This window comes from Sinohyriopsis cumingii, chromosome 3, assembly GCF_028554795.1.
Source record: "Sinohyriopsis cumingii isolate HCF-2022 chromosome 3, ASM2855479v2, whole genome shotgun sequence".
Taxonomy (NCBI): domain Eukaryota; kingdom Metazoa; phylum Mollusca; class Bivalvia; order Unionida; family Unionidae; genus Sinohyriopsis; species Sinohyriopsis cumingii.
This window is the reverse complement of record NC_142963.1, coordinates 59,697,193-59,718,943: the sequence shown is the minus strand read 5'-3', so window position 1 is coordinate 59,718,943 and position 21,751 is coordinate 59,697,193. Positions and strand designations below refer to the sequence as shown.

General features: G+C 33.9%; 1 protein-coding gene across 3 annotated transcripts in view; it reads right to left on the bottom strand.

Annotated features, from left to right (window-relative positions):
• Positions 1-21,473, bottom strand: part of LOC149802935 (rap1 GTPase-GDP dissociation stimulator 1-like) — a 203,764-nt gene extending 182,291 nt beyond the window's left edge. For all 3 annotated transcript variants that reach the window (XM_089952449.1, XM_089952450.1, XM_089952451.1), the window contains exon 1: positions 21,392-21,473. In XM_089952449.1, coding sequence (XP_089808575.1) covers positions 21,392-21,395 — 4 coding nt within the window. In that variant the 5' untranslated portion in view covers positions 21,396-21,473. The remainder of the gene's footprint in view (positions 1-21,391) is intronic.
• Between the last annotated feature and the right edge of the window lie 278 nt (positions 21,474-21,751).

Sequence of the window (21,751 nt, the reverse complement as noted above, 5' to 3'; positions counted from 1 at the left end):
ACATCATCATCATTCCACATTAATTTCCATGCGTCAGTACTTGAATTGCTAAGCTTTCATGTGAATGGCATAGCTAACCAAGTGTTAATAGTTTTATCATTAAAACCATCTTTCAACTTTAAATCAAAAGTGTGCATTATATTGATTTAATAAATGTGAAGAAAAATAGAAACTACAAAAAGAAAACAATCAACTTATCTATATGCAAAGGTGACTGTGAATAGCCACAAAAGGCACAGAACTACATTTTTTGGTGGACATACCCGGGGATGTGAGGAGTTCATTTGCTTGGTCAATACTCAGCTGCCTGTAGTAAATCTTTACTCCATTCAAAGGGCAAATATATGTATTTGTATGTGATATAAATAAAATATATGTATAGTATGTACACTGTATCAATGATATACCTACCACTCATTGTATAAATGTATAAACGAGGCTTGCCGAGTTTCCTTTTAATGAAAAATGTATACATCTTGTGGTATATCACTGATATACCGTACATACTATACATATATGTATATATATATATATGCTGTTGTTGTTGTTGTTGTAGGTTTTAACACCATTTTTCAGCACACGATAGGCTATACATGGTGGCCAGTATAAAGTGAACCAAGTCTAGAAAAACCACTATTCTGGAAAATCACCTGGTAGGAACAACTACTACATTGGAAGGCAACCTGCCATGAAACAACACTATTCGGAATATCACCTGTAATAGCAACTGTTATCTTGGAAGACCAAACTTTTATGCATATGTTACACAATCTTTGCTATATAGTGCTGAGTAAGTTTACCATAGGTATCCCAAAAACATCTTCGCTGGCCGCTAGCCAAGGTTTGGATACATTATTTCCACCTTGGCAGATCAAGCCGATATTTCTGTGCTTCAGGTCTATAAATTTCATTGGATATACCACCGCATCCAATCAAAGTTAAGCTGTTCAAATTTGAACATTGTTCCTGTATGATAGAGACAAAGAGAGCACACAATTTAAATGGACTCATAAATAAGCAATTTTCAACTGCCAATCTGTGTTTGTGCAAATACCTTTCACTCAAATACACCTCTAATTGCTTCTCTTTGGTACACAGTCATACTCTCAATGTTAAATTTACAAAGTATACTTTTGAAGTCAATTGCTGCCACCATTTTTGGCAGATGTACAATGCACCACTGTTACACAATATTGGTTAGTTGGCATTACATACTAAGGGAGGCAATTCATGAAATCCAATAGACGTCACTACGACAAAGCACTAAAATATCTGCTCAATCCGCCAGGGTGTTGATAGGGTTAACATATCAAAAGTTTGGCTCGTGATGATGTTTTTAAAAAAGCATTCGAAACAGAGACAAAGTCAAAAAGGGGTAAAATCCTTAAAGGACAATCATATTTTTTTAGACATAAACTGCACTCTTCCCAAACATCAAAAACCTTCTCAGCTGCAGCATCATTATGGATCACATCCCATGACAAAAAGGATTCCTCCATTAGTCACCTCTTACAACATGACTACACCCACAAGCCAACAAAAAGGTCTTGAGAGACCCATGTCTTTAAAGACAGGTTTTATGGTATAACATAAATTGTACATCTTATTGTAAAGAATTATTATTTGTTAATATTACTGCTATTATTTTTATTATTATTATTATTATTATTAGACCATGAGGGGTTCATTAAAATAACCTGGTGTAGTGCTGCCATTGGCATGCACCAAATTATACCTATCATATTTTTATCCCAGTGTGATGTTGACCCAAACAGAGACAATACAGACCAGGATCTGCCACTTCAAAGTGTGTCAGCAGACTAGGGTTGATGCTATCCAAGTTATATCCAAATAGGCAAATATAATAATAGTTAGTACAAAGTACACCAATATAATGTGAATGGTGGACAGCAAGCTGGTCAGTTTAGTTTTCCACAAAAAAAAGTTTGCAGATCTGTTTTTCAGGACTGATACTAAAAATTGCAGTCAGTCTTAAAGAGATCGTATATAAATTTTCCACTGCCATATAAAGACTGCTCCAATGGCGTAAGTGGTTAGAGTATCCACCTCAGATGTGGGAGGTCGCAGGTTCGAACCTCCACCAGTTGTGCCAAAGATTTATAAAAAATGGTACTAGCAGCTGCCTCGGTTGGCACTCAGAATTAGGAGGTTAGTGTTACGACTGGTCGGCCTCATGTCAGGATAATGTGACTGGGTGGGACATCATGCTACTTGTCTGTAGCATGATGCCTCAGTGATAGAAAGCACTATAAACTGCCACACTGCAGACATTGTAGCAATACAACTGAAAAATTGTTAAATCTACATTAAAAGTCCAAATCTCTCTCTCACACACACATACACAATGCCATACATAAAAATATATCATACATAAAATTAATATATGTTAATCATTTATGGCATATTCATTCATTTATCACCTTTGAATTTACAATATAAACAGTGAATGTTTATTTACTATGAAGAAGTCATGCATAATTTAACTGTAATGTGTCAACAATGTCACATGACCAACAGCTTAAAAATGCTATGTTTTGTTTTAAACTAGACAGTCTATAATCACTTATAATTCAGATCCCACTGCAAACGGTAGACACTTATCTGCCATTGCATAATGTCCCTTAATAATAATAATAATAATAATAATAATAATAATAATAATGACCTTATTTAAAGAGGGTAACACAATTAGCTAAAAACTAATCTACCTTGAGGCCCTCATACAAAGGAATTTATTTATTTAAGCTGCATCTCTGAAGCCACTGGATATATTGGGTTTGGAAGAAGGAAATAGAGTGGGCATTTCTAATCTCAGCTGGAATACTATTCCAGAGCAGAGTTCCAGAGTATTGGAAACTTTTTTTAAATAACTCCTTATTTGGTTTGGGAATTTTATACTGTTTGGTAGACATGGATCGCAGGTGGGGAGTATTACCAGGTAGCCTATACTGGAATAGTGATTGTAAATATTCAGGAGCACTATTCTGAGATATCCTGTACATTAATTTGGCTTTTCTCAAACAGATTCGGTCTTTAATAGGTAATATTTTTAACCTACCAGCTAAACTTTCCTTGCTTTCTTTCTGGATTGATATTAGCCCAAATGCTCTTTTTTGAAGATGTGCCAGCTTTGCTATGTTTTTATCATTTGAATTACCCCATACTGTACTACAGTAGTCCAAATAGGGTTGTATGTAACTGTTATAAAATAGTTTCCTGTGCCTTTCAGGGAGAAAATGTCTTATCCTACTGAGAAGCCATAAACTTGAATTGACTTTTTTACTGGTATGTTTGACATGTTCAGTCCATGATAGGTTATTATCTACCAGAACACCAAGTAGCCTATCATGACAGACTATTTTCAGATTTGTATCCTTCCATGTCAGACATAGTTCATCACTATCAAGATTTGTCCTTCTTTGTTGAGATAAGTAATATTTTAGTTTTACCAGTATTTACCACCATGCCATTACATGTGCACCAGTTTTCCAGTTTGTTTAGTGCATTCTGTAAAGAAATTTCGAGCTCATGCTTTGTGTTTTGGATGTCTGACAATGTTGTGTCATCTGCATAGAGATCTGTAGATGATATTGAGTCTCTTAGTAAAAGTGGTAGGTCATTAATAAATAAAATGAATAGTAGTGGACCTAGAATTGAGCCTTGTGGTACTCCATATCTAATTGTTTCAGGTTCAGACAGAACATTATTTATGTAAACATGCTGTGTTCTCTCATTTAAGTATGAAGTAAACCATCTAATTGTTCTTTCATCACACTGGTAGATTTTCAGTTTCTTCAAAAGGATTTCATGATCCACCATGTCAAAAGCTTTCCTGAAATCTACAAATACAGTTCCTATTATTCTACCTTGGTCAAGTGCTTGAAGTCATTTATCAGTTAGAGAGATCAAGGCAGTCTCACAGGAATGGTTCTGTCTAAAGCCTGATTGATTAGGGTGTAACAGCAAGTGTTTGGTTAAATATGAGTAGATCAGGAGCTATGCTGTTTGTACAACTTATTACTTCTAACAAAATGCATAAACCCCAATCTGTGGGTGCATTATACAATGACAGATCTGGGTCTATGCAGTATGCAATTAGATCAGACTTATAAGCAATTATATATGGCTGATTCAGAAATTTAGATATACCATATATTCCTTAATTAATGCCCTATTCCACATTTTTAAGAACACAAACTGAAAAGATACATTGTAAGACGTTTGCTTTTTCAGTACAGGAGGTCCTGAGGGTTCAGGTGAGGCATTACAAGTACCTAGGTAACCATTCGTTAGGACTGATGGTTACCTGATAGGTGTTAACCAGAACTTGGACAGCCCTAATTACAATGTATATATCAATGTATTATTACAACTCTTCAATCTTAAACAAAGTAACATAAAAGAGTGAAAACTAACAAGTTTTGTAAAATTCAACAAATAATTGTTTTCCCTAGAAAACAAAGTGAAAATTTAAAAAGAACTTACAGTATTGCAAATTAAATCCCAAAAAGTTATATCATCAGTCCTAATGAATAAAGTTCTAATTAAACTCCAGTGGTGTTCGAAATAAGATCCAGCATGGAAGGTGTTGATGTGCCTGTAGTCTTGAATGCACTCATATACTAGTGGCCTAAAGTGTGATATTCACTATAATTCCAAATTAATGTTTCTGTCCAAGAATATTCCTGAGCACCTTGTAATTCCAGGGAACAGTATTTTGAATAAATAATTCCACCCAAATAAAAAAACTGAACCCAACAATAGAAATGATTCTGTTTCTGATGTTATCGCAAGAATAAATAATTTTTCAAATAAACAAGACAATACAAAAAACTAACACACAAAAGTAGAGCCATGATGTAGGTCCAAAGTTCACTTCTATAAAATTCTCAGTTGTAAACAGAAAAAATCAGTTACTTAAATTATAATAAAGAACATGGGAAACATCATATACAACAGGTTCTTCATGAGGAAATTCCAATATCATAGTCTCAGATCCAAATAAACATGTTCACCTTTAATGATAATGATCCTAATGTTTAACCCACACTCCTAGAGAAATATTAACTATGTATTATCTGTTTACAAAACAAAAACAACATCAATGTCTCTAGTCAGGTACACAGTGAACTTGATTTTGACTAAGGTGAAGTCCAAAATACAATTACCATATTTCATGTCATTTTTTGCACACAAAAAAATAATTATCAATTTCAGTGTATGAAAAATTATATGTAAAATAATTAATTATCATTTGGTGGTATTAACCATGTACAAAAAATAAAGGGATCGTACCTGTACAAGTTCTATGGAACACACAATACTCAACAACTTAACGGTACAAACGTACAAAGTAAACATATTTTCGGTCTCATTCTGCTCTCAAATCAAGAATCTAATTACAATAAAAATAAAAGTACTCAAAGATTTCTGTTGTTATTAGTGAATGAGAGAGAGAGAGGATTATGTCTCCGTGTGCAAGCTCATCTGCATTTAGAGCATATGTAGCTATTAAGTTGTATAATGTTGCAAAATGATGGTCTGAACATGTATTAGTTATATATATTATTTATTGGTAAATTGTGCGCAATGATATGAAACCACATTGTTAAGAAATTAAGTGCAACTTGTACTTTTACAGCAAAAATAATCTCATTATCAAATTGCAATAAAAAATAAAGAACTTGATGTCATGTTTTAGTTAATGCATGCAAGCGTGCATGTGTGTGTGTGAGACAAAAAGAGAGATGAAACAAAATATTGTCAGTGTACATGACCAAATTTATTCAGGGTGGTTTGTATTTTTACCTTTTGCAAAGAGGAAAAAGACTCTTACCTGACAATTGTGATAATCTTCATGTATTATAACCTTACTGTATTCCATTATCAATAAACACTGCTAAATCAACAATTCATTCTTATTTTAATTACGATGTACATTGTCACAACAACCACATGGCTATGCAGTGTTATTTACACAGTAATTAAACATGCTTAGCACTTTGGTTATTCCAGCTGAAACCAGACTGAGTGCACAAGTTGACAGAAGAGGTCAAATCAGTGAGGCTTCCAGTAGGGAAATGAGGATCTCTTTAGGGAAATGAAAATCTTTCAATGTTCTATTGAAGCTGTTGTCCATACAGCAGATGCTATAATGCAATAAGGTCAAGCGATCATAATCATACGCATTACTTGTTATTCAAACTCGCTAATAAAAATACTAGTGGGGTATAACGTAGAATAGATTAGGAATAAAATTTTAATTATATCCAAGTCAAAACAGAACAAGCACTTAAAGATAGTATATATATATATATATATATATATATATATATATATATATATATATATATATATATATATATATATATATACATACACAAATCAATTTAATGGAGTCATATTTACAATAGAAAATGACTAGGTTTTTATATTTTATGTTTGTATGACTAATGAAACAATAAGACTATTTGACCAATGGTCTGTGGTCTTCACTTTAGCATGTACTGAGATGTAATTTTTGTTGGATAAGAAAACATCAATGGTCCTCCAAACTCATTTTAAAATGCACGTGGTGTTTTGATACAGTGACAGACTTAATAAGGAGAACTAATTAACAATAATATTTATAGGCAAGGTCTGTGAAGTCCTTTGTCCATCAATCATTGTATTTTCTCACTAACAATTCATTATTAATTTCTGTAAAAACAAAATGGCAATACACTATTTTCGATCTTTTCTGCAAACATAAATCTTCTTAGTAGAAATTTTATGTTTCATAATTTAATGAATTTTTTCCAAAAATATGACAAATTATGAGATATTTAAATAATTATTGTTTTGATAACTGGATTGTGTATGAAAAATTAACAAACAAAATACATGAAATATGATAAACATGAAAATAATGATAATAATGAGGACTTTGTATAACACCTAATCTTTAGAAGCTCTAAGCGCTTTACACTTTACAACATTAGACAACACCTAAAACATTAAAAAAAACAATATATAAACAAACACCATGAAATTAGAAAACATAAAACATGTTCAAGGTAGGAAACATTATTAGGTCTTTAAGTTTGTTCTTGCAGTCAAAATAGGTGAGTTTTAAGAGCACTCTTGAACGAGATCACTGCATTTGTGTCTAAGTTCAGTGGGCAATTTATTCCATGTTGCTGGGCCCTGGTATGCAAAAGAACGTAGCCCATATGACTTCATTTTCAAAGTGTGAATAATGAGTATACAAGCATAACCCATTACTATGCAGAAAATACTAACAAATACAAATTAAATACATATAAAAGTAACAATTACTAAAGACACATGTAGTGTTAAACATGATGCAACAGCTCACTTGTGAATTCAGAGACTTACCAGTCATACTTCAACTAACTGATGAATGGGAAAATGTGTTGAACATTTTAACTCTACTGATGTTTACAGTGACTGAATTCAGTGGAAAAAAGACCCCCAGATGTACATGTGATCATTATATGAACAACTATAGCTTTCATTATTGTGCTCTAATAAATGTCCCCAAATTTGGAAACTGTACTCCCCAAGGTGGCATTGATTAGGTAATATATGGTTAAAAGGACTCTTCAAACTTGGAATCATGCCGATTTAGTATAATGGAAATGAGAATTAAAACCAGAATCTTACCCTTATTGATTTAAGCATTCAACAGGAAAAACAGAAATGGAAGTGAGTCTTTGAAGAACTAGCAATCAGTTATATTTATCACAAAAAATATACAATATTGGACCATCAGAATTGATCTCGACAAACAACCAGCATCTCAACACTTCGCTTCCAGAAGACGTGCTTGCTCGCAAGTCACCATTCACAGTAATATGCCATAAACTGGTTATAAATGGATTGCCATACTCGGGGATATTTTACTTAAACAATTAAAATCCAATAAAAGAATAGATTTATTTTCTGAATTGTTGCAAATGCTTTGAAAAGTTTGAGAAACTGCATTCCATATGTACAAGAAACACATATTGTCACAAAGAGTAGTTTCATAAATAATTAGTCAGCTTGTATTAATAAAACTTGTATATTAATTGAAAATTAAAATGGTATATCTGCGAGGAAAATTTTTTGGGAAAACAAGTACAGTCAAACACATTCTTACATTTTTTGCAATCGGAGAAAAATGCCTTCTATATTCACATCCAATGCACAACACAGAACCAAATCTATCATAAAATAATATGCTGGCAGATTAGGGCCTATGTTGTTTGTTTGAATGATTACTCCTAACAAACTGCACAGACCCAGATCTGACAGCACAGTATGTGATGGCAGATCTGGGTCTGTGCAGTTTATAGTTGGACTCGTGTTGTGAGTAGGTATATATGGTAGATTTACAGACATATATTTGTGCATGGAAAAATATAGTGATGAAAAGACAGCCAAGGAAAAGCTCAACAGAAATATCCCATCAGCAGCAAACTGTGCAGCAGGACTACCACAAATATTCACTTATGTCAGGTCCAACAGCAAATAAAATAGACCCTGATCTGCCATTGCACAAAGTGCTCGCATATCTGAGTGTATGCAGTTTGCAGTTGGCTCAGACTTATAAGCAAGTATATATGGTACATTTCATGGCAACACTTCAAACACACAACACCTCCTCCATTTCAAGTGCTAGTGAGTATGAATCTAAATCCAATTCAAATGTAATATTTTGCAATGTAATCCAATTCAAATATAATATTTTGCAATGTAATCCAATTCAGATATAATATTTTACAATGTAATCCAATTCAAATGTAATATTGTGTTATGTAATCCAATTCAAATGCAATATTTTGCAATGTTCTACATTTGGTTATGTTTTTTATAGATGTCAATACTACTTTTTCAGTGCAATTGCTAAATGACAGACATAAATACCCTCAATACAAGGCAAAGTGGTCCCTCAATACAAAGCCCCTTGGTATATTGATACACCTTTTATAATGTGGGTATGGTCATTAATCCCACCAAATTTGTCCAAGTTTTGTTCTTTTATTGCTTAATGTATTTGATTTGATTTTAGTTCTTGGCTGTTGTCATGGAAACAAATCAAATGTATCTTCAAATCCTGACATGCCTTATTTTTGTTAGACTTTATATATCTGTATATGGTGACATCACATACCATATATACACACCTATCAGTCCAACTGCAAACTGCACAGACCCAGATCTGCTGGCACATAACGCAGTTTATTAGGAGTAATCATTAAAATAAAATGGACCTTAATCTGCATCCACATTATATTATGGCTGATCAGGATTTTTTGTCGTTCACAGTTTGACTCGACTTATAAGCAAGTATGTACAGTAAACACTGGTCAGTTTCATGTCTCCAATTAACAGTGTTCTAAATAACCAGTATTATACAAGGGCTTTCTAAAGAACAGATATGAAGACCAAAACTCTGAACAGAATCCTGAAAATGACAGTTTCAGCACTTTATGTGACTATATCATGCTGAGGAAATGGGAACCAAGTGTCTTTCCTTAGAGTACACAAATGCACCCAAACTGGACTAGTCTGGGTGGGTATGAAGCAGTCAACCCTTAGTATCTTGAATGGACGAAAAGAAACAATGTTCCCTAAAGGATGTCAATTTGATGTCAAGATTAAATACTGTCATTTTTAATACGCTATTTTCCCTACATGTTAAACTCTCTACTGTCTTGAGAAAGAATGCCCCTTAGATGGTGAAAAATTCTAAATTTTGTATAGTAAATTTACATTTTTTTAAAAAGTTCAATACAACAGAACTGGAAAAATAAAAAAGGCATATATATACATATACATGTATGATGCACGATTTTCAGTAATCATCATGAATTTCACAACTGCACATCCTAGAACAGACCCTAAATTTCAAAACAGTTTTATTAATTAGGACCCTGCTCATCTAATTACATAGTCTGGCCAGCCTGATTACCTATCCTCCAAATGTTGTTACCACAGGTAAATTTTACCAAGGATTTTTGAATATCAAATAAATTTCCTATGCAGCCCTATACTGATGAGACCTTTAATAAGTTCATTTTCCAACATTCTACAACATCATTTACAAGAGTTATGCCCCTTAACTGAACATCCTCCCAACTTTCATCTCAGCAATTTGGTTCCACAAAAAAACTTCACTAGGACTTTCTGGATTAAAAAACTATGTTACGTGTTTAGGCTCGAATAAACAGTAACACAGAAAGAGTGAAAACAATAAGCTTTGTAAAATTTAACAAATAATTTATTTTCCTGGAAAATTCTATAAAAATATAAAAAAAAGAGAAGAACTTACAGTTTCAAGAATCAAATCCAAAAATAATCTAAGAATAATCCATGAATTAAATTGCAAAAGTCCTAGTAATAAATGTTCTAATAATTTCAAATTTGAATCCTGATGTAAAATCCAAGATGGATGTCGATGACGTATGCTGTAGTCAGTACTGTGCTTATCTACAGTTCCTTGTAGAAATACAAATAATGCCACTCCGGTGTTGGAAATCCAAATTAAATTTGTAAGCAATGTCTTTCCAAAATCTGTCTAAGCACTCTTCAAACATTTCCAGAGAATAGAGAATTATCCTTTTGAAATCCTATTCTAGAACAGAAACTGTATGGGGCAAACTCCCCTCTTCATGGGGTGAATTTTCTAAATAGGGGAGGGGTTTAAAGAATTCATAAAGGTTCAGCTAGCAAAACTGATGCAAGATTCCAGCACATCAATTCATATTATTAGTATGAATTTTTTAAAATGAGCATCAAACTGGCAGTTGCACCTCATCGATCACACCCTGTATATTCTCATAAGACCTTATATTAGTTTCATTTTGAGCATTTCACAAATTATACAACAGCTATGACCCCAAATGTTTGTCCATCAGACTTTTATTTCTACAGTATTACATTACTAAGGATTGTTGGATTTTAACCAAATTTGGTATGAAGATTTACCTTTCCATCAGCTGACATCATCATCAAGAAGAGTTATAAAACTGATTGCCCATCCTCAAGAATGACTATGGATTCTGAACATTACTATGCCAAGGATTCTGGATTCATCAATATCTGACCTGCAGCTAATACTGATTAGTTCATGAAAGACTTGGACTGCTAGCATTCCACCTAATCATTTGGAGCAGTTACATCCCCTGAATGCTCATTCTTGGTTTCCTAACATGTTCATCTGCTTTAGGCCTTGACTGACCAGACTGCAGTTAGTGGGGATATATGTAATGCACCCATTGCCATCACCTTTTGTTTTGTTCTTGAATGTATAAATAATTCAAGGTCACAAATATTAATTGCATTTTTCACTCAACTCTTAACATATATAGGGACGCAAATTATCTACATGAAAATGTTAAGTAAAAGTAATGATTTTTTTATATGGATTGATGCTGTAAATAAAAATGAAGTACATAAAATTACAGACAATATCTCAGATATCTGTAATTTCTCATGGTGTGCAGGACAAGGGCTTTCTTAGCCCTATTAAACAAGACACCCTCAAAAGACAAAATGCATATTATTCAGATCATTCCCAATTATAATTCTTAACGGAATTTTTAAAAAATAGAAGAATTTATGGGAAGGTTTTCAAATTCTTATCTTGAAACCAAGTATCTTGTTCAACAAATGATGACCAAATTGCTATGATGCAGAAGCAGGCAGCACAAAATTGTGAACTTTTAGCTTTACTTAATAATAATTATGCACTTTCACCTCCAATGTTAACCCATTCAAGTTTGTCTCATGTGATCACCTTTCTTACTGATGCATTTCAAAGACTAAATAGGGAAGTGTCTATGCATATCTCTGTGCATGACACATGTCTGTGCAATGTCATACACATCCTATGATGTCTATGAAAAAGACTTTCTATCTGGGGATGGCTTAGGTGGTTGAAAGATGTACACAACAGTATTTTTATCTGCACTTTCATGTACTGTGATTAGTAATTCCATCATTGTGTCTGCTTATTCATGTAGCCAGTTCTTGCCGCAAAGGTGAAAAAGCCTTATTGGGCAGTCTACAACAAGTTCAGCACTTAAATGGGAAAGTACAAATATTTTCTGTAAAGCCTCTGGCTTTGCATGCATACATAGCATGATATTCTGCCATCGATGGAAACAGGCACCTGTTTCCGTCGATGGCAGAATATCATATATGTGTACATGCTCAGCCTCCGGCTTTATTCCAATAATGCCCCTCATCCATCACAAATGCTTGGATGAGAGGTTATTTTCTTTCAATTACAAAAATTATTTAATAGAACATCAATGACAATTCCAGAGGTCTGTTGGCTTTATGAAAATCTTTATTCCTGGCAAGACTATATTTTGACCTTTTTATCCAGCCTGGCACTGTAAACCTGAATCCCGTCCATATCAACTGAGTGAGGGTGATGATATTTGGAATGGTTTGTATGAAGACAGAACATAGGACATGCTTCTGCTCCTGGATGCAGGTGTTGGAAGTCACAATAAATATTTAAAACGTTTCTAGGGGCTTCCATGTCTTGCTGAAGACTCTAATTCCTGACATTAAAAATGAAGTTTCATCCAGTAGTATTATATTTGAGGTAAAAATCACCAAAATTCTATGAATCGGAAATATACATCAAAAAGCCATCACAAATATTTATTACATTTTTTTTTTGCCATCCAACTCCAGCTAAACCCCAGCCCCCCTGGCAGCATTCAAGATGTGTGTGTGTGTGTGATTTGGATATGTATAACATAGCTTTAACGATTTTTCAGTCATATTGCTATCATGTCTGCAGTGTGGCAATGTATAGTAATGCCTAGCACTGAGGCATCATGCCAAAGACATGTGGCATCATATCCCACCCTGTCACATTATCCTGACACCAGGCCGACCAGTCCTAACACTAACCTCTTAATGCTGAATGCCTAATGAGGCAGCTATTAGTACCATTTTTATAAGTCTTTGATATGGCTCAGCCAGGGTTCAAACCTGCGACCTCCCACATCCAAAGCAGATGTTCTAACCACTAGGCCACTGGAGTGGTGGATTCTTTTCTTCATCTTTTTATCATCAACATCTCATCCTACCTCAAATGGTATAGATGGGGTTCAAGTTACAAGTAAGACTCCATCTTGCATATCAAAATGGGACCTTCATTCCACCTCAAATTCCCTCTTCCCCTGGAGGCTGCATCCAGGACTTTTCCTGTACAAATGTGACTTTGGATCCAGACACCCCATCCCCACCATACTACACCCAGAGAGCTGCATCTAGAATGTGAAACTTTCAATCTCCTCTACTCAACCTTTTGAAATATGATACCAAATATAATCACCCTCCCTTATTTGGTGTTGATGCAGTTCAACTTACAAGGAAGAATCCATATATTACATATCAAAATATCATCTTCAATTCCTTTTATTCACCCTGGGTTCACACTAGGGAGCAAATCATGTGGAACAATTGCTGGATTGCCTGTCATTATGCCCTGTTGAGTGAGTATCTAAAAACATACACCCCTTTTGTTAAGCCACTGAATCCTTTTTGTATTCTGAGTACACAATCAAGTCTCTTTGTCTCTATTCCAAGAGCAATGTAAAACAATATAAACAAGGCATTTTCAAGCCTTATGATCACTTTTTGAGCCGTTTTAAACATTATTTATGTTTACAATTAGCTTTCAATCCATGAAATTTTGCTGATTATTCAGACATACAGTAAGCATGAAATAAATATAGATTCCATGCATTTGTACTGTATATACTCAGTTACAAGAAGACTCAAACTGCAAACAACAAAGATCCCTATCTGTTGTAGCATAATGCACCTGTAGGTCAGGGTCTGTTGTTTGTTCTTTTGATTACTCCTATCAAACTGCACAGAACCAGATCTGATGGTGTATTACGCAATGGCAGATCTTCGTCTATGCAGTTTGCAGGTGTACTCGACTTATAAGTGAGTACAAATGGTGACCCAGTTGCAAATCATTACTCTGTAGACTGATTGCTAATAAAAGTAAACAAGTTCATTTTGTGCTTTATCTGTTAAAAGTAGGGACTTGGGGTTTATATCTCAATATCCGTCAGTTCTTTTCAATAGTAACCTATTTTCTCTGCAAATTTTCTATATAAATGTCATGTATATCTTGCTTTCTGCCATCAGCAGCCAGCTGTTTGCTAACTAAACAATGGTTTCTCCCTGCCTTAAATAATCACTGAATTATCTCCACAGTGACTGCTCAGTCCATGCAAACTAAATTTTTGCTTCATGGGAATGGCTTTGTTTAAAAAAAGGAATATCATGTGAATCAATGAGAAAAATATTTCTTATCTCTCTTGTACTCACCACACACCAGTCACATTGTCTGTGTAACTCAAAATTGTAAATATGTCAAATTTTAATGCTAGGCAGTTTTATCACTTGGGTTGAGGTTTGAATCGATTAATTTGCTGAATGGCATTAAAAGTAGTCTTTCTTTCATAGTAGAAAAAGATGTTGCCTTTTCTGCCAGTGTGACAAGTATAACTTCATATCTTCACCTATTTACCTGTGAATTAACACTATCCCTGTTGAAAGAAAAGTTCTTCTTTGAGAAGAGATAGAAGTTACATCCCTTGTCATTAGGGTCAGGGATCATTCAATATTCAAAACTTTTCTGTAAAGGCAGGCAAAGTTTCAAATCATGCATCATAAAGAATAGCCATAAACAGCTTCTTATGACTCACTATTCATCACAGACCTCTCACATACCAGTAAGCCAAATGTCTATTGTTAGCCAACCAAAGTGACAGTCCTCCATTTTACAGTCATATGTAAGCTCTCAATCAGTAGTGAAATTAAGAGTTTTGTCATAGTGCACAAAAGAAACTAAGACCAGTGATTTTAAAGTCTGTGATGATTTAATTTATTGAATGGATTAAAATGAGCAGGATATATTATCAGGTATGAAGCATAACTTTGGGAAAGAACAATATACTTTTTTAATTTATGCATTTTGTTGAATTTTGCACATAAAACAATCTTGATAATGTAATAATAATAATAATAATGACATTTGATGCATGGTATTTGCTCAAAAACCAATACCAAAAGGTAAATCTGTGTACAGAAGTCACCCATATACAAAGGCCAGTTTTGCCGTTTCCCATTAGCAGCCACAAACAGACAGGTTTGGCTGTCAGGGATGATTCCAACAATACTAGTTTGGAGTCCATATCCACAGAATTGGCAATGTTTCATCACGAAATAAGCATTTTGAAGAATTTTTCACAAAAAGGCTTTATAGTTCCTAACCTCCTAAATCTCATCACTTACAAATTTTGTTGCATTTTCAGATTTCCCTTTATGGTAGAAAAGTTCCCTTTTTAAATAGTAAAAGTAGTAAATGTTGCCATTTTTGCTCTGTTTTTGGTATAACAAGTCTTTATATGAAAAATGTATCTGTTTATTGATGTAACATAAGATAAATTAAGGCTGCTTTATAATAATTCTGTTTGTTACTTTCAGGTGTTATTGGAATAAAGTACCCATGATGACATGGCACTATTACTGATAGTTATTTTTCACATCAAATTAAAGTTCTCTGTTTTAAAAGAGAGGAATAATCTTTGCAGCATATTTACAGAGCAGATACAAGTCAACAAACTAGAATACTGAACACTATTTAAAACTACCGGGCAGATTTCATTTTCAATTAAAAAAAAGAACAATAATTAGAATGTCATAAAAAAATACATTACATGTATTTGGTTCATTAGAAAAAAATGGCTGAAAAGTCATTTAACATTTGACATTTGACCAAGCATACTTTGGCAGCTGAATCTTAGACCATATGTTGAATTTATGCAATTCAAAGCACATTTCCAATTGCAATATGTATTGTCAAGTATCCAAACAGCTAGTCAAAGCACATGGCCATTTGCAATATGTATTGTCAAGTATCCAAACAGCTAGTCAAAGCACATGGCCATTTGCAATACGTATTGTCAAGTATCCAAACAGCTAGTCAAAGCACATGGCCATTTGCAATTAGTATTGTCAAGTATCCAAAGAGCTAGTCAAAAAACAATCTTCTAATTAAGGAATACATATCTGCCATTTTGGAATACGGGAAGCTTGTCAGCTTTTCAGCAAAGCACATATGTTGGAGACTTCCAACACTCATGGGCTCCATGCTTGGGAGGTAATTAAGGGTAAGGCAAAACGGTCACCTTAGAATCCATCTTTTCACCAAATGGTATACTTCACTTTGTCTTGCTCTGATTTCCTGACATTACCCATAACCCATTTTGTTTACATACATTGCAATAATAATTCATGCAAACTGATAACTTTTGTGTCAATTTACCCTTCAAAGATAAAAGTGGTAAGACAAGAATATAAGTCTTATGTTCAGCAGTCATTTCATTTGATAATCATAATTACCAGATTTGACATTGCAATGTATAGAATTCATGATGAAAATTCACGAAAAAATAAAATTACAAATTTTGATTTCTGTTGCCCAACATGAAGCAAATTATTGTTCTGTGGACATATCCAGGTCCATTACTAATAAAAAATAATCGCCACATTCAATTCTTCATCTTGCAGAAATGTTAAAAGATGGTTGTAAAGAAAAATAAATTTTCAATATTTCATTATTATTTTAATGCTATAATCTGACATGAAAATTTGCAAAAACATTAGCCTGAAATGGCTATTTTGAACTTTCCACTTCTACTTTTCCTTATTTTCCTCAACTTCACTTATTCTGGCTGGTGAGGTAATTTCATCCAGATATTAGGGTCCTGCTGGACCCTGATGCATTACAGTCAAATGCACTCAAAAGCAAAGCCAAGCTTTTACATGATTAAGATGACTTGTGTAAGTAGTTCTGATCTAGTAATACATGTAACAGGTATGAATGGAACGAGGGAAAAATTCTAACAAGAAAGATTTACTAACTTTCAATTGGGATATTTCACAATAAAAATTATGGGGCAGCTAATAGAAAGTGCAACCACCAGGTGGTCATAATTATTATAACAGGCTCATATCTGACTATAATACAATTTTTCTGAATAAACCTAAGACAATTTTTTATATTTTCATCAAGTTCAATGCATATTTTCTGTTGCTTTAACTTATTTAGTTCAAAGGCTTACAAAAATGGTTGTTCCATGACTGTTTTGAATATTCAAAATTTTGACATCTCTGCACTCATTTATCCCTATTTTCCCCACAACTCGGCACTAATCCCACACAGTAGAAAAGTCACTTTACCCTCAAATTTTAGCCCAACACAGACATCAAGGATAAAAAACTTTTTCTGTCATATATGCATCTCACTGCTTCATTGGTTACCATGTTTCATTCACAACTAAAAGGGTATGGATTAGACCCTTGACACTGGATCAGCTACAGTGGTGTCTTTGGGCAAGGCATTTTACTCCAATGGCCTTGGCACTGAAAGAACATACTTGTATTGTTGTGCCATAAAACACTAAACCTGACCAATCATCTTCCAAGAATACTAAACCTGACCAATCATCTTCCAAGAATACCACACCTGACTGATCATACTCCTAAAACATCACATTAAATGTGATCACTCTTTCTTGATTTGTGTATTTGGAATCTGGGTTACAAGGATCACGATGACAGATGAACACATTTCATTTGTGTACTTGGAATCTGGGTTACAAGGATCGTGATGAATGATGAATTCACTTGATTTGTATACTTGGAACTTGGTTACAAGGATCACAATGACAGATGAACACATTTGACTTGTGTACTCAGAATTCAGGTTACAAGGATCACAATGACACATGAACACATTTCATCTGTGTACTTGGAATCTGGGTTACAAGGATCACAATGACAGATGAATACACTTGATATGTGTACTTAGAATTCAGGTTACAAGGATCAAAATGACAGATGAACACACTGATGGACTGATGAATAATTACGATTTATCACAATAAATCCACAAAAGTGCAGCTATACAAGTATTTCATGAAATATTCTGTGTGGCACACAGTCAATCAATATTTCGTCAAGGTGTGGAGCAACATACTGAATGGGTTAACATAAACTACAATGTAAACATCACCATTGTCAAACTCATTAATTACCTGTTAACATCCTCATAAAACTTAATGGCATTTGGTGCCTCTGAGAATCTACAGAAAATATGACAAAGATTAAATTCACAAAACCTATTTCCAAACAGGGATATTTTACCTTGGAATATAAGAAAAACTTATAAAATTTTGGCATATATGCTTCATACTATACAGTGTTGAGTCACTAAAAACAATGTTTTGATTTACCTTTTATTGCATGTAATGATCAGATGATGAGATAACGTAAACTCCATGATTTAAATTCAATGTCTTGGAACACTGACACTGATAATATTTCATATGTTACACTGCTACCTAAATTTAAACAAATATTGTAAGGTATAGTTGAGGTTTTTAAATACGGTTATTTTGAAGTTATCCTTCATTCTGCTAATCTGCAAAATCTGTCATCATCCTTCAAGCAGTCATTAAGTTTAGGACCATATTCTGCAGCAATGACCATATTACACTAAAATAATGCCACAGTGGTATTCCTGATGGTCTCTTTTCAAAATATTTCATAGACTCATTGCAATTAAGTAGGTAACTTAAATTAAATTTTCTGCCAAAACAGTTCTGAGTTCACAGGGTAAGATCAAGTCATTCAATGTACCAATGTTGCTGTTCTCGTCAGGGAGGCAATAAATAATAGTGCAACGTATCACTAAAAAAGACACCAATGCATTAGTTTCTTATGATATAAAGTATCGCCTGCTATTTCTTCACATGGACCACCTCATACGATGTGATGAATAATTTATATTTACTGGCAGAAGATCAAAACTATTTCGATACAAAGTTGTTCAAATCATTATACCTATTTTAATCTCCATGAGCAAGGTCAATATTTTTAAGAAAATACCTATATTAATACTATTGAAATATAAGGTCCTAAAGTTAATGACTGCATGAAGGATAAACAACTGAATTTTTACCTCAGCCGAATACAGGATAAGTTCAATATACCTGTGTGGAAAAGCTGTCCTATACTGGCATAGGGGACCCGTTCTCACCACATACTATAGTACAAGTCACATGGGTCATGCAAGTTCATTTATTGACATAAGTTTAAAACATAATTTTATTTTTAGAATTTAATTGCAATATAGTTATAACAAAGTTCATTCAATCATAATTTTTTTAGTGATTTACACATTAATTGCCATAACAAAATTTCCAGATGGAAATTAATGATCGATACAGACTTTTACAATGGCAGTTAGGCATTACGCTGGGTCAAGAAAGTTGATATTGGACTGAACTATTACTAGTGCAAGGGGAATCAAGTGTGTGATTGAATGAACAAGCATGCATCTTCAATCATCTCCTGTATGGATGTTCAGCTGTGAATGGGATAGAGGACCAATATACAATAAGTTTTATTCTTTGCATAAACATATGACATTTCTTCAAAATGTTAACTTAGCATGATGTAAGATTTAACCAAAATAAATCTGAACTGACAGCCGTCTTTGAAGTCTTTTACATGCATGAAAGCACATACTTATACAGGAAAAATAGGTATTATGTGTGAATTGAAATAAAAGATATGACAGACCATACAGAAGATATATACAAAGTTACATAATTGCCTCCAATTTATTGGACCTGTGTGCCCATTTTTTTCCTATCCGTGTTTCCCCAGGCTTTGTTTATAAATGACAACATTGTTGCATCTACATTTATGTCTGTAATACAACTTTTTCCCTACCACAGGCGCATTCCCTCTAATGTCATAGCACATGACGAAACCAGTTTAAACGAGATCACCCCACTTGCTTGACTATGCCTAAAAATGTTGAAGTACATTATCATTGAATTTGCCGTAAAGCATTTTTTGAGGAATTTATGGAATTTTGATGGACAAGGCATGAAATAAAGTAAATTAATGCCATTTGAAGGCATTTGTAATCAAATTCTCAAAAATGACACCTGTAGTTGGAAAAAGTGACTTAGACCGCGTAATGAGCTATGTGACTTGTACAATAGTTGTCATAGTGACAATTAGTCCTACCTGTAAGACCTGACACTGATATTTAAGTTGTGGGCGTCAGGGTCTTACAGCCTAACTAACAGCTCTGTGTAGTGTGTTTTGATGTCGACTAACATCGTTACGAAAGTCACATTTTCAGGAATATTTCACACAACTGACAACTAAAATAACGACGCTTTTCTACAAAGTAAAGTTATAATATTTTAGTCAGACTTTACTTACTATGATGCCTTTTCTCAAATAAATTCAAATTCTCACTAAAGAAATGGACCCGTTTTCAAGTTTCTTTGGCCTACATTTCAGTTGGCTGGAAAGTGATGAAAGCCGAGAATGCCGAAATCAGATAAAGCTGAGATATTAATTTTTAACGAAATGAATAAAAAATATATTATGCCTATTGGAACTGTAAGCAACGGTTCGTTTCGTTCAAGAAACAGATCCCCAACATAAACCTACTTGAACTTACTTCGGCATACCTCGACTACCGTTGCATTGCAACAAATTCAAGTGTATGTCACTGGAACGTGAAAATGCATCCATTTGCTAGTGTCATATTTTCATTCCACAAGGATAAAGACAGCACAGTAAGTATATTAATTACACATAAATTAGTGGGAAAATGTCGATATTGGCTGCCAAGTGTGTGAGATGTTCCTGAAACTTTGATTACTCATTTCGATGTCAACGACATCGGAACACACTATACAAGGCCGTTATTTGGATAGTAAGACATAACACCTAAACAAAATCAAAATGTGCTATGTCTTACATGTAGGACTAAGTGACAATAACTCATGGACGCTTTCGTTTTTAATGGTCTTAAAATAATTTTAGTATATTATTAGCTGTATCATGTAAAAACAGACCGAAGTAACCAACCCTGGCTTGCTTGTACACGTATCCAATATGCGACCCTTGCATTACGGGTCCAACGCATTACTAGTTCAGCTGCCGCGGCAAAATTTCACTTATTATACACACCTTCAAACGTAATGATAATTTTCATAAATTTGGTTAATAAATACAAATCTGTCTAACGTTAGTTTGCGAGGTATTAGCACTACGGAGACATATGGCAGTCGCAGGCAGGGCAGGGTACGCAGCTTGAACTGGTCTTATGTTGGAACTGCAATACTCAGTAGCCATGGTTTCATTTTAACCTTCATTTTAGTTCAAATTTGGTATTATATCATTTGATGACCCATAAATCGATAGCTCAATGTTATTATAACTTACTGAATATGATACAACTTACCCATTATTTAAAAAATGCGTACAACTCAGCTATTTTTTTTTTCACTGAAACATCACTTTACCACCGTCATGTAAGCTTCCATGACACCGGAAGTGTAAGAAAAGTCACAGTCGCGTAAGACAATAATCACAAATTTAGGCATCATTTATTAGGCGTTGGTTATTTCTTTGTTGTAGTTTGCATGCGCGTTTGTTTTCTTATTTACTTATAAAATTTATATTCCATCTATCTGAATCTATTTTATTTTATGCAAATAGTCCCAATGTAATTTGGATATGTATACTTCAAAAGAGACCTATCACGCACTATACGGGAAGAAGTACTCATGAACCATTCAATATGCTTGTATGTGTGTGATTT